The sequence below is a fragment of the Eubalaena glacialis genome, chromosome 20 (genome assembly GCF_028564815.1).
Source record: "Eubalaena glacialis isolate mEubGla1 chromosome 20, mEubGla1.1.hap2.+ XY, whole genome shotgun sequence".
Classification (NCBI taxonomy): domain Eukaryota; kingdom Metazoa; phylum Chordata; class Mammalia; order Artiodactyla; family Balaenidae; genus Eubalaena; species Eubalaena glacialis.
The window spans coordinates 26254182-26272513 of record NC_083735.1 but is presented as its reverse complement, the minus strand read 5'-3'; the positions used below and the strand labels follow the sequence as shown (position 1 = coordinate 26272513).

Sequence of the window (18332 nt, the reverse complement as noted above, 5' to 3'; positions counted from 1 at the left end):
GGAACTAAGATCCCACAAGACGTGTGGCGCAGCCATAAAAAAAAAAATGTGAGAACAGAAACGAAGAGCTGATACAAAATTAAGGGCATCCAAAAGTGTGCGCCAGACACAAACGACAGGAAGTCGGACTTTAATAAGGCTGATGTAGGACAGGTATGCAAATGAGGCCAACTGGATGACCCCCACATATGATCTGTCACACACCAAGCTCTTTAACCAGTTTTCTTGATCAAAATGGTCCACCAGGCAAAGGAAACATGAACAAGGGGATAAGCAGACACTTAAGACCAGGGCAGTTTCCATTTCTTCTCATTGGTCCCACACATCGCTTAGACAAATAAAATAAACAAAGGCTCGCATGTGAATGCAAAATCATAGGAAGAACATGTAGGAATGTCCTTTATTAGTAGGAGCAGGGGCCGAAGGGGGATAAGACTTTACAAAATAATAGCAATTCCCTATTGGTATAAAATCTTTTCATAACACTAAGGGATTAAAAGGAAATTCTGGCTGCTACGAACAATCGAGATTATAAAATGTGAAAAAGAAACGTAGGCGAAGGACTGGAGGATGGTCAATGTTTTACTTTAAATAAAGAGAATCCCAGGGAAATCCTAAACCTCACACTAAAATTCACCTCTGCTTGTGATCACAGTCTAAGATAAAGTTTATCCCTTCTTGGCCTGCTGGCTAAGGGCAAATGTAGTAAGATAAAGTTAAGTCAAGTAAGCAAGAAACCACTGCAAACCACTGACATTTTGAATATCTTCGTAATGAAGAATTATGAGTAATGTAGATGAAGCTGACAAACAAGAATGTTTTTTATTGAAGACTTTACCCTAAGCCTGAACATTCCCCTTGCCTGAAGTCGTGATTTTACTGGATACTACAGCAAAATCACAAGTAGTTGTGAAAAGACATGACACATGGAGTCGAAAAGACAAAAGACATAGATTCAGATCAATTTCAAGTCCAAGTGTTACCATTCATTAACATTATATCTACAGGAAGCAACCTAATGGCCTTCATTCTCGGGATATTAACTTTTTAATGGGTATAATAACAATAGTATTCACTCTCTTATATTTCTAAGTTGAAATAATAGAGGATCTTGCAAATGTTAATTAAATTTAGATTCAGTTTGGTCCTTTAAAAAAAGGTGACAGCACTAATTTTTTTTTTAAAGATACAACTTCAGAAATGACCGAATGCCCAATTCTGAAACCCAATAAGCTGGTCACTTATCAGTAGCTGCCCACTTTACACAAAGTATCTTATTTTTCAGAGGATCAAATATGCTCAATGCTTTGCCAAGAGTAATTTACAGTCACATTACTTGAATAAAAGTCTTTCTTGTTCCCACTTAATTCTTTCCAGCAAGGCTATTGTTTAAAAGAAGTAATTTCTGAATATCGGCCTTTCCGGGATAATGGGATTTTATTAATATGTAGACCATGCTCTTAGCTGTCTGGGCCTATGAAGCCAATACGAAAATGCTTTTCTGAATAGCAATGACACTTTTATATGTCATCCAAGCCATGCAACAAATTAGCTCTTTACCTATACATGTTCTCTTTCACAACCATATTCATTCCGGGCAACTCACTTTTTCGGTTGTTCCTTTTTGTCCTCTTACTTACCCAACCTCATTAGCTTCTCTCCAGGCATCCTCACCTAGAATACCTGCAGTCTGCAGCTGCTTTGTTCTGTTCCTTCAGTCTAGATAATCCTCTCCTCCCTCTCTTCTTCTTCCCCTCTTTCTAGGAAGCCTCCACAGTCCTGGACTGGGTCCTCTCCCCGGCCCGTGTGAGCTTCTTTCTACAGCATTCTGTGATCATCACTATCGTTGAATTTACAACTGAGCATTACAACTGCTTACATTTCCCTCCCCTCTTGAGACCAAGCCTCTGAGAGCAGAGAGCACTTCTTCTTCATCTCTGTGGACCCAGCATCTAGCCCAGGGCCGACACGCAGCATCTGTCCAATAAAGGACAAAATTTCCCATCCACTCCCCCACTGGCCCAACCCAACTGGCCTCTTTATTGCCCTATGAACAGAACCTGCTACTGACTGTGGTTTCTGCTCTTCTCTATAACCGCCCACCCTACCGCACCCACCCAGCCAGAGGGATTCTCTGTCTTCAGCAGAGTCAAATCCACCACCTCACAGTGACTCCTGAATCTCTCCGGGTCTCCCGCACTTCCCAACTCCCATGGCACTTCGCATCAGTAACCTACAATTCAGTGTTTAGTTTTATTGTCTGACATGAAATGCCAGATATTTCATCTCCCTAATTCAATCTGGACTTACCATAAAGCAGAATTTACCTCAATATAACTAATCCATTTTTTAGATCACTAATTGTAAACCGATGGGCTGCTTAAAAATCTTGACGCTCCCCAGCCCTAGCAGGGTTTCAGCACTTGATCGCTGGAACTCATATGTTTTATATAAGGCTGAACTGGATAATCTCTCTACAATCTTATGACCCCCTGAGTGTAAAGATAACACCTAGGATTCTTCCGTTTCTCCACATTCCTAGCATTCATGGGCACTTACATATTTTTGCTATTATATGACAGCCACATAGAAATGAATGAGACATCACCCTGCGTGTGCAGGTAACTGAGTTTCTTACTAACTTGGCTAATTGATGAAAAACAAAACAGACACTAAAAGCTATCTAAAAGTTATCTTTTGCTGTTGTGAAACTTCTCTAGAAGAATCATGCTTATTTTTTCAATTCGTTCACTCTATCTCCTCCCCTCCCCACATGGACACATGTTATTAAACGTGTCTGCTTTCCATTTTTAAAGAAGGAATGAGGCATTAAGGAAGCCAAGAAATAGATTTGTGCTCCAGCTTAGTCACAGCTAGTTGGGTGACTCAAGGCAAGACAACACTTTTTTGACCCTTGATTACTTTTTTTAGAGAGTCACATGTGCAGTAAACTGTCCTTACTACCTAGGGGAATGTTGTAAAAAACAAACAAATAAGATTATGTATAAAAATACCCTGTCACTTTACAGCATTATTTTTTGCATCTTTGAAGTGCCACCTGCTACAGAAAGTGATATTGCCTTCACGCTGTATTCTTCTTCCAAATCGAGAGATTGTACTGACACCATCAATAACAAGAATAAGCAGCGTAGTTACTAAAACCATGGAAACTGGAAAAACATCCCTAATTATGGTTATTACAGTCATTAAACACTTTAAGATTACATTAAATTTCCATTATAATCACTTCATTTACTCTTGCTCATGCAAGAGTGTGTGACTTTTTGGTAGATGTCCTATAAAATCAAAGTCCAGGCAGAGATTCTTTCATTGCTGCTTCTGTTATCATAGCTGGGATTTCACTGGAATCCTCTGAAGTAGAGAAAATGTAATCTTGGAGCTTGGAGCCACTATGATATATGTCACATTGATTAAAGGACTGTTCACAAGCAAAAATCCAAGATATTTAGCTCTTCTATAATTTCAAAATGTAGTTTGATATTAGAAGAAAAATTTCTTAAATAAGGAGAAAAATAAAAATGAAGAGTGTAGGAATAAGAAAAGAGCATCATTTTAGAGTAGGTATAGAACATACCTACCAAGATGTTATAGGGAATCACATGAAGCCTTCCCAAATATGGATCTCCTCAAGGAGGGCAGGAAAATTTAAGATTCTTGCTACCCAGGATTACTGGACGTTTTAATCTGCTCTAATGGTGATATAGTTTAATAGAATTGTCAGTTAAACATTCTTATTAGGTATTTTATGTACTAAACTTTTACTTGAAAATAGTTCAAAAGCGACTGATTACATTCTAACTCTTTCCATAAATCTAAGTATTTATTGATCTTTATAACAAAGTCAGGATTTTGATTGTGCAAGGCACTCGTACTCTAAATGGATATCACCTATTACTTAGTATTACAACAGCTGCTATTAATACTACCTTCCCTCATCCCTTCTATTTCCACCCACACCCTACAGTTCTTTCCACATCCATCCTTTCCTTTCTTCGTCCAGAAGTTGTAAAAATCAGAAACTTTAAATTCTTTCCTATATAATGACACAATTTCTGGCCACCATATAATGAAACATCTTTTCACTTATTATATATCGTGTTTTTTGATGGTGTACTTATTTGCTAGGCTGTTTGTAACTTTTATATTTTACATCATTCTATTGCTAGGCATTGCTCCTGCTGTGATATGCATGATACTTACCCTGGCCTTTTTTGTATCTTGATGTTTTGTGGTTTGTTCTTTCGGTTTAATTCATTGCCATTCTTGAACCATTTGAATTTGAGAGAGGAGTATTCAGAACTGGTCTCGCACCGAAGCACTAGTTTTGAACCTGCTGCAGACTCCCGACTTTTCATCTCTTTCAATCGGGGAGGCAAGGCTACAAAAGAAAAGAGAAGGAAAAAAAGTTCTGATCACCTCGTAATCTTTCCAAGAGAAACATACTAATTTTGGTAAGCTTGATCAAGAAACCATTCCCAAAGGCTTTACTAACTGAGAGAGAAAAGAAAAAGGGGAGGGGGGAGGGTGTCAACCAAAATGTATCTCAACTGAGAGAAGAATAAAATGCTCACATAAAATATATTCAGGGGGAAAAAGAAAAGAGAACTTAGATAATGAAATTATTCTTTAAAACACACTCACAGATATAGAGAACAAACTAGTGGTTACCAGTGGGGAGAGGGAAGCAGAGAGGGGCAATATAAGGGTAGGGGATTAAGAGGTACAAACTATTATGTAGAAGATAAGCTACAAGAATATATTGTACAACACAGGGAATATAGCCAATATTTTATATTAACTATAAATGGAGTATAACCTTCAAAATTGTGAATCACTATATTGTACACCTGTAACATATAATATTGTACATCAACTCTACTTCAATAAAAAAATCATTCTTTAAAAAATTCCCAAAATTTATATATACATATATTTTATATATATATATATTTTCAAGATAGTAATTTCCTCAATCTTTACATTCTCTGATACCATTAAAAATCCTGAACACTGATCATTTCAAAGAATCAAAATCCTATGCTAAAAAAGAATATGTAACTGGGCCATTATTTTTAAAGCACATTCATATCCCAGATCACAATTTATCTTCATCACAGTTCTGTGAATAGGTACAGCAGGTATCATACCCATTTTTTAAATGGGAAGTTTATTTTCAAAGACAGGTAAGTATCTCTTGTCCACGGTTATAACATTCTGGAGAGTCAGACTATCCTATCACCAGAAGTAGCCCAAAGAACAAAGAGGACTCATAAATCTTAACAATGCTCATTTCTTCAAGACAGAAATTCTTCGGTGACATCACTCTTTTACGACCTACAGTTACTGTTCCACAAACACAGAATGACCATTCCAGAAGGCCACCACCCTCCTGTCAAATTATCAGTTTGATTGGATTTCACCCTTCTAAACCTTCTCAACAGAGACTGGGAGCACTTAAATTGTACATTAATTTGTAGGACACTTTACGTTAAACACATATACCATTCCTACTTTAAGCAAGACTGCTTCAAAGAATATCTATTCTCTACTGAAATATTTATGGATAAAATGTTATAATATCTGAGATTTACTTCAACATGAAATGGTAGCGGGGAATGGGTAGGCATAAAAGTGAAAAAACTTTCCCAAGAAGCTGATCATTGTAGAAGTTAGGCAATAGGTAGAAACAGGGATTTCTTGTACATTTCTACACAGTATGTCTGATTTTTTCGTAATAAAACAGTTTAAAAAATAAAAGCGTAACAAATGGATTCTCCTCTGCACACAAAATTTCACTTACTAATCAACACAGCAGAACCTGAGATCTCAACATCTCTGTTTCCACTGAGTCTTAGAAAAGCCAACTACAAAGTCTACTTCTGCCCCAGTTCAAGCCTTAATGGGAAGTTAATTCCTCAAACCCACCAAAGGAGACTGCACCTCCTGGATCCAGTGAGCAATTATTCACTGCGTATAGCCTCAAGACTCCAAGGACAGCAGTCAGAGCCACGTTAGACACCAACAGGAAATGGAGTACCTTCCCTACCCCGGGTAGGTTTGTTTTTCTACAACTCTGCCCTTACCAAGAAAATCCTCCCAAAATGTCAGGAATGAGCATATAAAATTTCCAGTAAAGTACAGCAAAAACTATTTGAACCTCTGGCTTCTCTGCAGTATTCCTACAATTACGTGTTCCTCTTTTTACTTATTTGGAGAGGAGGCGGAGAAGCAGGCACCAAATATGGAGACACAGCAGCGAGTTAGGAAACGTATTTCATCTGTTCTTAGCCTTTGATGCCTGATGATTTTCTCTATTTTTTTTTTTTTTTCTGACAGCTTGAAAATAAGATTTACTTCCTGAAGAGCTTTTCTAGGAGTCTTCCTTTTAAGATATGGTCTGTGAATCTCTGTTTCGGAGGTTTTAAAAAACACTAAATTCTCATGTATCTGGAATAGTATTTGTATATTCCTATTAACGCCTTAAGATCATTTTCAATTTTGTAAACCTCGTGAAGGGTTTTAAAGAAACAAATCTGCTGGCGTTAAATGGCACCAGAAACTGGTTTACATATATTAAGAAAAATAAACCACCTCATTTTTTTAATGTACAGATCAAAAGAACTAGTTTGAATTTTTTTGTTGTTTTCACTTAATTTTGTGTTTAACTTGGCACACAACCCTAACTCAAGGTTTCTTCCCTTGTCTCTATGCAAAATGTTCTAAACACAATATTTCAGATATCCTTAACTCTCAATAAGTACCGTGTCCCCTCACTCACCACTCCATTCATTTGCTTATCAATACAGCCTGAACACAAATCTACTGGATATTGTTTTCTTGTTTGAAATCTTCATGCAATTTGTTTGCATCTCTTTTTACTTTCTTTTCTCTTATTCTGTTCCCCCCTCCCTTTCTCTCACCTCTCCTTCCCTTTACCCTCCTGTCTTCATTTATTTATTTCTTATTTCTTTATTAAGAGTCTTGATTTCAAATGTGAGGAAACAATCGGACAAATTCAAATTGAGGGATATTCTACAAAAACAACTGGTCTAGTCTTCAGGAATGCCAATGTCACGAATGATAAAAGACTGTGAAACTGACCTAGATTAAAGGAAACGTTGACCAAAAAATGCAATGCGTAGCGATTGATTGGACCTTGGTTTAGGGGAAAAATAGTTATAAAGAACATTACTGGGGGGCTTCCCTGGTGGCGCAGTGGTTGAGAGTCTGCCTTCCAATGCAGGGGACACGGGTTCGAGCCCTGGTCTGGGAAGATCCCACATGCCGCGGAGCAACTGGGCCCGTGAGCCACAACTACTGAGCCTGCGCGTCTGGAGCCTGTGCTCCGCAACAAGAGAGGCCGCGACAGTGAGTGGCCCCCGCACCGCGATGAAGAGTGGCCCCCGCTTGCCGCAACTAGAGAAAGCCCTCGCACAGAAATGAAGACCCAACACAGCCAAAAATAAATAAATTAATTTAAAAAAAAAAAGAAAAGAAAGAACATTACTGGGACTATCGGGGAAATCTGAATAAAGGTATTGTAACAAAATTGAATTTCTCAAGTGTGATAATTGCATTGTGGTCACGCAGAAGAATGTCCTTGTTCTCAGGCAGTATCTGCTGAAGTATTTAGGGGTGAAATGTCATCATGTCTACAACTAAATTTCACATGATTCAGCAAACAAGGAAATGCATGCATAAAGAAAGAAAGGAAGGAAGGAAGAAAGAAAGAAAGGAAAAAAGGAGTTGTGGTTTCTCTTAGTTTTTCTGCCTTTTCCATCTGGTCTTTCTGCCATGGAAAAAAGCCTCAGGATTTCATTAAATACTTTTAAAGTCTTGGGTAAGTTTGCAGTCATGGAGATTCTTGGGAATATTTGTGTTATAATTCACAAAGGTAGCTCTTAAGACTATATCCTCCATTTAAATTCTGTGAGTGGTATGGCACTGAAATCCTCATATGTTCAACCTGATAACCACGACTTTGGGGCTCCAACCCCACTAGGTCCTTTGGTGGAAGGAAAATAATCACTCATCTGGCAGATCAACACATCCATCCTTTCCTTTGGGGGTTCATGTGCAAAGACCAGTACATCTCTTGCCCTTAAGAGATGATCTATGACGTAACGAGGCACAGACGTTCAGATACAAGGTCTTTCTTAGCTAAAATATCCACTCCTTAAGCTGACCCTATTGTATAAACATCTCTTGATGTTTGGGATTCGGATATACCTCTATTGACTAGCCTGAGTTTCTCTCACGCGTGCAGTCTCAAGACTGTCATAAGCGCAGAAGCTCCCAGCTACTCTGACTTTGCCTCCTTAGAAGTCCACTTGTCATAATGTCCCTGCATGTCTTCAGGGGAAATCACCTATGACATGACGATACCCAGCTTTTCAGAGAACAGCTGTTTTAAGGTGTTAACTCAAAATTCTCCGTAAATGGAGAAACAAATCTGTGACCCACCAACCCAGCCACGTGACTGCACTGTTGGCTCATGGGTGTTCTGTGGTCAGTGGTACCTTCTAGAAAAGTACCATAAAAATTCCTCACTCACTCCAGGTGAAGCCCAAATGCAAGCATCCTATAGACTGGGCAACAACATAAATTCTTCTTTGTCCTCTCATATAACCATCCTAAAAGAATAGCCCTGGATATTTCACAGACTTGATAAAAATACAAACTAGTATTGAGCACATATGGTCTGTGTGTTTTTTCTCCTCTATTCATAGTGAGACAATTTTCAATAGAGTAAATTTTCTTCCATTAGATTACAAAATAATAACTATATGTTACTCGAATACATTTTAGAAGTATGTATGTTTCTCACGTATACAGTTTACTCGCATGAAATAATCTCATTTATTTCACTGAAAAAGTACGCCACCAAGTACTTTCTAACACTCAGGTATAACTTTGTAAGACCAGGGGTAGTTTCTAAACCTTGGGGCAATTTTTTAAAGTGAGTACTTGGATTTTAAAACTGCAAAAATTTTTCACTTGGACTTTAAAACTGTAAAAAAAAATTATGTGCCTTTCAATTCTTGTTTAAGGGTAAGTAGTCTGTTAATTAAAAATTGGTTGAAGGCAAACACAATGCTAAGTTAATGCTTCCAATGCAGTAAGTGGTCTGAGCATCTTTGGAATGATTTAATTGTTTTTGGTCTACCACAGTTCATAATTCTGCTTTCATTGTGATTCTGGAGAGGCAGCATTTCCACACCCTGAAACAATTTAATGATAGAGCAAGTTTTAAGCAGTCTTTGCCTAAATCTATTTCAAACCTGCTTGACATTAATATGAATATATCCACACCCTTAGAAATGCATCAACAGAGACAGACAATAAAGTGCAAAAAGGAGCAGCCTATAAAAATAGAAACTCAAAAACGCTCAGAGCAATGCCACATGTTTTACAGGCACTCCTTTTTACAGGCTTTAAGTGTTTCAAAGGGCTTTAAAAGATCACATATATACTCCTCCAACTCTAAGTCAATGCAAGTAGGTATACCCGTATACTTAAAAAGTCTATTTTTGCATGTCTACATTTTTTATTTGATACGTTGCACAATGTAGAAAAAATTGTGGCAATAATCCAAAAAAATTATTTTACATGCCCACCACACAAAAATTGAAGGCACTAGGCTCATTTATTCCAATACTTTCATGTGTGAATAAATATTTGTAATAAAGGTGAAATAAATTTGCAAGAAGAACCATTCATCTAAGCAATCCTCTTGTTTTACTTGTCTCCTGGGCACTTATTTTTTTTTAATATGTTCAGTACTGCTATATCAAATATTGTACTGTATTGTTAAGAACAGGAAACAAATTTCAGCATGTGTATGCTGCCGAGACATGCCGATAGCATGGGACACTAGATAAATTATTTCTGTTCTTTGAAGGTGCTGACAATGCAAAGCTAGCTCATGTTATAACTCTCCGTGTCTGTGCAGTTAATCTGAAGAGCCTCAACACTCTGAACAAACTAAACAGGAAACCTGCAAAATATTATCAAATAACCGTGAGCTTTCAGCTACGACCCCAGTGAAGTCTTCCCTGCATAAATCCATTTAAAAGCCTGATACCACACACGTGCAGATCTCACAGTGAAAACTGGTGACTGGCAACTGCGTTAGCTGATAAAAGTCACACAAATATCATTAATCAGTCCTCAACAACGCAGAAGGATGTCCTTTCTTTTTTATAGTCATGTTAAAGGTAAATAAGCGACGAAAGTCTCTAAAACTCCTTTCTCAAGAAGATTTTGGTCACAATGAAGAGAGTAGATAAAGTTTAGGCTTTGCCATCTGGTCGTCTCTTCTGGTCTGCACTCACAAATTTGACTATAAAAGGGAAAATTTATCTTATCAGGTTTCAATTTTGCAAATATAGCCATGTAAAAGGCGGCAAGTTCTAGTGGCAATGGTATTTCCCAATACACCTAGGATTAAAACTATTGCTACTGGGGCAGTGTGTGATCTTAAGTTATGTTAAGGACCATCCCACAGGTCACTGTTTGTTGCCACATGTGGCGACCGGCTGTTCACGCTGCCCTATATCCAGCCAAATCATCCTTCAGATAGACTGTTCCTAACTCCGGTTAACTAGAGTTCCCCGTGAGCTTAAATGGGAAACTACCACGTGTCCCTGTGTATTCAGCAAGGATATTTGAAGAATGAGATAAAGCATGTGGGTGCCTCCACTTGTGAGAAAGTCACTATAAAGTTCAGGGATTTATTATAAAGTATTCTCAAGCTGACTCCCTAATATTGGCAGCAAACTAAACCAGTCAACACATTGAGAATAGGCTTCAAGGTATAGTGAAGATAGCTGGACCCAGAAATACCATTTTAGCAGTTCCATGTCCAACTCCTTATACAAGGATGTGTGTGAATTACTGAATTAACACCTTTACGAGCATTTTGAACAATCCTCTTAACATCTGCATGGAAGGTGTCATTATACAACAGAAAACAATAAAACCAGGGGTGATATTTAGCATTTTACTTCTATTATTCACAACGGTAGTACCTCTACAGCCAAAGTTGGCATCTTCCTAGTGTTAACCTTGATTTCCCAAACATTTCAGTCTCCGCTGGTGGGGATTTTCACACATGGACAAGCTCAGAGTTTCCCTTCCCACAGTTCACTGCTACAAGTTGACTGAACAGTAAGATTCTTTTAAATGCTCATTTCTAGGGTATGAGCCACAAACAGGCTAGTCAAAAACTATGCTTATTCTAAGGTCATAGAAAATGACTTATCACATTCTACAGCTAAACACCATACCCAACAGGCTGCACTGAAGAGGCACATGTACAACAGAGAACCATTTAAGGAATCTAACCCTCCCCAGTCAAAGGAGGTCAGGTAAGAGCAGTCATTAGTAGGCGGTAACAGTCCCTATTTGGAGGCTTAGGCTTTTGATGGTGGTGGTAGTGGTGTGTCCATTTTGACTGGCACTATATTCAAACATCCAAATGTCTAAATGTATCAGATGGAAGATAGATAGTATCTCAGGGACCTAGCACAAAGTAAGACCTTAAGTGTTTGCTGAAAAAATAAGTAGAAGGAAGGATCTAGAAGATACTGATAAAGAAGAGACCCAGTCCAAACATTATTCCAAAGTCCACACCCACCTTCTCAAAAGACTTCTTAAATGTGAGATCAAAGGGCCCCAGTGATGTTATTTTTTGTTTTTATGCATTCCACTGAATTAGGACTCTTACACTCTCTGCCACGTGATGTTAATAGGGAGGAAATGTAAATTTAACTGGAAAATTGCCCAATAAGCAGTACTGCCTTTACTTTGCAATTTTTATATTCTCCTCTAGTTCTCTTATCTGGTCATCACTGTTAGAGTGTTCTCTACTTGATTCCTGCCTCAGTTAAGATGCTGGTCCTCGAACGGCGTTCCTCCCCATCTCCTTTAATGCACCTTATCTCAGAGTCTCCCACAGAAGCCAGGCTGTTCTTCCATTTCAGCAGGAGAAGCAGACACATTTTAATATTATCTCTTTTGCCTTCAAATCAAAGTTGATCGATTGTCTTCATCGATTGACCCCAGTCTATAAGGTCTAAATTTGTTCCCTTAACTATTAAGTTATTTACCATCAACGTATATCCCAGATTTACCATTTGTGTCAAATTCCCTCTTCCCTTGTCCTTGTACGTATTTCTTGTAGGATGGATAATTATTCTTTCTGTTTTACAGGTGAGGATATGGGGGGTTATCCAGGCACTTGTTCAAGGTCACAAGGCTGTCAAGCTGCAGACCAGGATTTAAACCCAGGACTTTTCCCTCCAGGAGGATAATTCTGCACCGTTTGAGGTGGAGATAAGCAAAAGGGGAGGAGGATAGCAGACTAAAGATCTAGAATGATTACTCCATTTCATAGTCACTATGGTAATTTTATGTGTCTTATAATAAGCTATATCAACTAGATCACCTCTCCACATGTGTCTGCGAGAGATTTACAACACTGTACAATTCCACAAGGGAAATGAGCGCAGATTTACTAAGTAAGAGAATTTTTCAGCCTGAAAAATTGATATTATGTTTGTGGAAGTTAGCAATCTTCTTCTCCTATACAGTTCTGTAGTGCTTGACCCAGTTATTTCATAGGTTGAGGGTCAAAGATAAAATTATAAAACTACTATAAGAGTGGTCCCAAGACCTACGAGATGAAGTTAAAATAAGGTTCTCTTAGTACTTTCAGCAATAAACTCCCAATAATAGCTAACACTGGTTGAGTACTTACTATGAACCAGACACTGCTCTAAGAAAGTCATGTTCATTAACTCTCTTAAGTTCTGTAACAATTCCAGGAGATATGTATTATTACCATTATTCCCAATTTACAGATAGCAAGACAGAGACAGAGAGGTAAAGCAACCTCCCACAGTCACACAGCTTGCATATTGCGGCGCCAGTATCTGGACCCTGGAAATCTGACTCCAGAGCTCCTCCTCTTAACTCCTAGGCAATCAACTGAATAATTTGCTCTGTTGGATACATTTATATGTCAAACGTAAGATTTAATTTATCGATATGTTAATAGTGTCCATATTTCCCTGATAAAACCTGGCATACACCACAGGACAGATCATTTCTGCCTATTCCAAGTGCAAAAAAATAGTCTGGGAGAGAAAGTTGATATGAAAATGGCTGACTCTTCTAAGCTACTTTGATGACTTACGGGGAAATATATGTCTATGTACAGCTGATTCACTTTGTTATAGATCAGAAGCTAGCACACCATTGTGAAGCAATTATACGCCAATAAAGATGTTAAAAAAAACACCAACAATACAGAATACTTGAAATTGGTATTATACAAAAAAAAATGTTTTTTGAACTGTGTGATTGCTCGTCATCCACCAAATGCCACAGGGGTGGACTGTATATCACGCCAGCGTTCACTGAAATGCAATAGCTCCCACGTGGGGACACGGCAACAAGAGGGCCTTAAGAGATTACTGATGTTCTTTCCAGGTGTGAAGGCAGATCGCCGAGAAGCTGGGGTCAATCACGGCACCGTTGCTGGCAGCTTTAAGGTAAGTGTTCAACAGGCCTGCCTAATTAATGCTGTCAGCACAGCTGTTCCCAATTATAAGGACATCTCACTTACGGACATAGAGAAGCTGTTCTGCAAGCTTCACTTAAGGCCATCAATACACAGGGTTAAAATGGATCCATTACAGTTTGACCTAATTGACGTGTAGCAAATTTCATTTGACAAAGGTTTATAAATTGGATCTTTTCTGTTGTCAGAAAGCAGGGTTTATTTTTCCCCTTCATTTGCTGTCCATACCTTCCATATTCACTTCCAATAGGTCACTTAAAGAGAGACCTGGAGAAATACCCAGTTACTGAAAGTTTGATATTCTATTTATTTATTTTCCTATGGTAACGGGGTTCTTCTCTTCTGATGTGCTCATGACTTAAGTAAATTTAGGACACTAGCATGACCTTGACGTGTTAATAATATGTGTCTATGACCATTATTTATTTGTTCAAATGGAATTACAATCATTTAATTAACTGATGTCACTAAAATTCTCTTTCTTCCTTTGAGAGAAGGACCTTATTTCGATGTTCTATACTGGATGAAATTCCCAGCTAAGATGAGTTAGTTAACACTTGATTATAACTAGTTTTAAACAATAACAGCTGTGGGAAAACTTTTAAGCATTGCATAAAACGTAAAGCACTGCTATTGAACAAAGCCCTAATTTATACCAATATTAGTACCGCATCATCTACTTTTCACATAGCCACTTAAAACCTACTTCTCCTGTGAAGAAGAAAACACTCTAGCAGAGCTAACCATGAAATAAACGTGTTTCCTTTCGGGACCTCAAAAGTGTCTTTTTTGTTATTTAGGCAGGTCAACTTTTCTGGTAACCATGTTCCTTATCTTTCTATTTTATTCACAGATAACTTATTAAACTGAATGACACTTAAAAAGTGCATGCCAGGATTGAAGGGAGGCTTCTCAATTCACTGAGGCCAACCAGATCAAAGTTAAATCTGTCTCTGCTTTGCTTACTATAGTTAAATAACCAGCTTTGCAATCCCTCCTTAAGTAGGGCCCAAGTTTGACTTCCGGAGGATCTTTAAAGCTTGTGTAGCTCTTTGCATTTTTAAGCTGGTCCACCGACAACCTAACAACTAACAATCCTTATCATTTTACTGCTACCCCACAGGAAAGACTAAGAAAGGCAAGTTTCTTATCTTAGCGTTCCCAGCGTCACAAATTTGTTGAAGAGGCAGAAAATGACCAGAGTCAAATAAACAGATTGTTTACAGTAAGAAAATCTGTGCTACATCATTGATCATCTAAAGCAATATAATTCTGTGACCTATCTAACAGAGTTACAAGGCTGTGACGCTTTCCTGCACAGTCCTTGGAAGCCAAACTATAAGATCAGAGCCAAAGGAGTCTGGTTTCAGACAACACACACACACACACAATCACAATAAGGAAGACTTCGAATTCACAGTTTCCCTTATTTGACATAAAAAATTAGTTCACTAAAGCATCGCTTGAAAGTACAAGTGAGCTGCTTCCTGTACACTCTGAGATAACCCACTGGTTCTCAAATTGCAATCAAATTTTCTCAGCACAAAGATTCACAAACACTGCACAAAAGAAACCTAAATGAAGCTTACTTAGCATGTCAACATTTGCCTTTCATTTCCTCCACAGGGACACTGGCACGCCGCTAGAAATATCTCGTTTTGTTTGTTTTTATGTAGAAAGAAGTTTAATTGGCTTCTTTGCTAATGGTTTCTAGTCCATGAATTTAACTGGCTAAACTCCACACATAACATTCTGTGCTTCTGCCTATAGCTTTTCATAGTCTCTATGAACAGGAAAAATCAGGAGTTTGCAGACCCAGGATCTAATGCTTGTTTGGTCTGTGGGACCAAAGAGGCACTCTGAACCTCAATAATCTTATCCATAAAAAGGGGTGAGGGGGGCTTCCCTGGTGGCGCAGTGGTTGAGAATCTGCCTGCCAATGCAGGGGACACGGGTTCGAGCCCTGGTCTGGGAAGATCCCACATGCCGCGGAGCAACTAGGCCCGTGAGCCACAACTACTGAGCCTGCGCGTCTGGAGCCTGTGCTCCGCAACGAGAGGCCACGACGGTGAGAGGCCCGCGCACCGCGATGAAGAATGGCCCCCGCTTGCCACAACTAGAGAAAACCCTCGCACAGAAACGAAGACCCAACACAGCCAAAAATTAATTAATTAATTAATTAATTTTTTTTAAAAAAGGGGGGGTGAGGGGACTAGATCTGCCTTACCTATTTCACAAAGCTGTAAAGATCTAATTAAAAATGGTGGTGCAAGCATTTTGCATCTTTAAAAAAATTTTGTTTTCATTTTTAGTGCTGACTGGACTGTCATTATCTATAGATCATCTGAAAAGTCAAAAAATGTTAGCTCATATAAATCCAAATGACCAAATCACGTAATTAACAGCTAAAAAACTGCATATAGCTGTGGTCACTCAAGACAAAAAAAAAAAAAGCAGCTGGAAACTATCAAGAAGGGTCACTAAAATGTTCAAAGGGAAGTGCTGCCAGTGTAAAGGAATAGACTAAACATTCTACAAGCCTCAAGACTGATACAAGGAAGGCCAAGAAAGGAAAACAATGGGTCTCTAAAGTCATAAAAATTTTAGATTCATAGAAGAATACTACAAGCCATGGAAAGCCCTGCAAGCATGAAGCAGGTAGCATTAGAATAAAAAAAGAAAAGAAGCACCTTCATACGTGATTTTATTTCAGCACGAAAGGTTATCCTCAAGATGGCAAAATCTGAATAAGGTCTATAGGTTAGCTAATAGCATTATACCAATGTTAATTTTCAGTTTTGATCAATATATCAAGGGAACAGGGAGCTAGAGGAAGGGTATATGGGAACTCTGTCCTATCTTTGCAATTCCCCAGTAAATCTAAATTATCCCTTCCCCAAAACATACTCAAGATGACTAGCCCAATTTATGTATTTTTTGGATAGTAAGTTAAGTGTCCCTCTTCTGTGTTCCCATAAAGCCATTATTATTCAATTTAGTACAATGCATTTTATCTTTATAGGCATTTGTTTCACCCAGGAGACAGAAGGCTCCTTTAAGTCAGGGGCTTTTTTCTTTTAATTCAGCTTTTATCCTAGTAACTAGCACAGTGCCCAATAATACTTGCTGAATAGGAGAATGAATAAAGAAATAAAGTCAGTCTGGGAGTCAAATACTCCATATCAAATGAGCCACTTGTTTCTCTCTAATGCACAAGATTTATGCAAAAACACACTGGCTTTATCAGGGTTATCATGTACCTTTCCTACTCATATGATATGAATGTATTACATGGTCTTTTCTTAGCCAAACATATTAGAATATTCCATATTGAAAAGATCTTCTGAAATCCAACTAGTATTGAGATACTGGCTCAATCATAGAGATAACCAGCTTTATTCTCTTAGATATTTCTCGATTTCCATTCTTTCAACAAATATTATTGAGTGTCTATTGAATGGATACTACTGTTTTAAGTACTCAAGATACAGACTTGAACAAGAAAAACAAGATCCCTGCTCTCCTTGGAGCTTACATCTTGGGGTAGGGACAGGCGTAGAGGGAGAGCCTATTAATCAGTTAGACTGTTATATGACTTGTAAAATAAATTCTTTGTCTTTAACTCTAAGAGCACTAAAAAATTGTTGAGGTAGCTGTATACTTTCCACTTAGTCATGCAATATAGCTTTCTTTTCTATTTAAATTGAGACTGAGAATTGATCCCTAAATCTTACTTATAACCAACTAATATTAATCAGTTAAACACTGCTCAATTGGTAAAATGGCATTTTGAAAGCTTTTATTCATGGTAGCAAATTATTTTTCATATTAAAAACAACTCTATTAAGGAGGCTTCCTCTGCATAAATTATAGTCTCAATATTTCATTATACTACGTTACACTTTTACCATTATGCAACTCAATGTAAGTTGTGAAGTTTCCTGGTTAAAAGGCTGAGTCAGACAGACCGAAATTCAAATCTCACTCTGCCGTATACTAGTTGTGCAACCTTGGGAAAATTCTTTAAATTCTCTAGACCCCAGTTTCCTAAAATTAAAATGAGATTACAATAGAACCTACCTCATAGGGCTTTTAAAAGGATTAAAAAAGATCATGCAATTTAAGCACTGAGCAGTATGTGTCCCAGTGCAAGCACTCAATAAATGTTGGTAGCAATTCTTATTATATCTTTACTTAAGCCTTCAATACATTTCAGCAGTTTATAAAGCTTTCTAAATTAACATAAAGTTTTTAAAGTGACTGCTCACTTAGAGCTAAGACCAGTGAAAGCACATTCATTCCTCTGGCAGATGGAATAATGACTCCCAAAGATGTCTCAATCCTAATTCCTAGAACCTGTGACTATGTTGCCTTGTATGGCAAGAGGGACTCTGCAGATGGGATCAGGGTGAGGACCTTGATGTGGGGAGATGAAGCTGTATCAGCTGGTTCACCCAATCTAGTCACGTGAATCCTTAAGAGCAAATAATCTCTCCCTGGCGTTGTTGGTAGAAGAATGGTCAGAGACGTAATGTTGCTGGCTCTCGAAGTCAGGGGAAGGGGCCCTGAGCCAAGGAATGCAGGCAGCCTCTAGAAGCTGGAAATGCCAAGAAAACGGATTTCCTCCCAGAGCTTCCAGAAGGGAATGCAGCCCTGCCAACACTGTGATTTTAGCCCAGTGAGACCTGTCTTGGAATTCTAACCTATAGAACTTCAAGATAATAAA

At 38.2% G+C, this 18332-nt stretch overlaps 1 protein-coding gene across 5 annotated transcripts in view; it reads right to left on the bottom strand.

Moving 5' to 3' along the window:
* Positions 1–18332, bottom strand: part of NRG1 (neuregulin 1) — a 1020731-nt gene that overhangs the window by 155408 nt on the left and 846991 nt on the right. For all 5 annotated transcript variants that reach the window (XM_061177421.1, XM_061177424.1, XM_061177425.1 and 2 more), the window contains exon 2: positions 4222–4399. In XM_061177421.1, coding sequence (XP_061033404.1) covers positions 4222–4399 — 178 coding nt within the window. The remainder of the gene's footprint in view (positions 1–4221; positions 4400–18332) is intronic.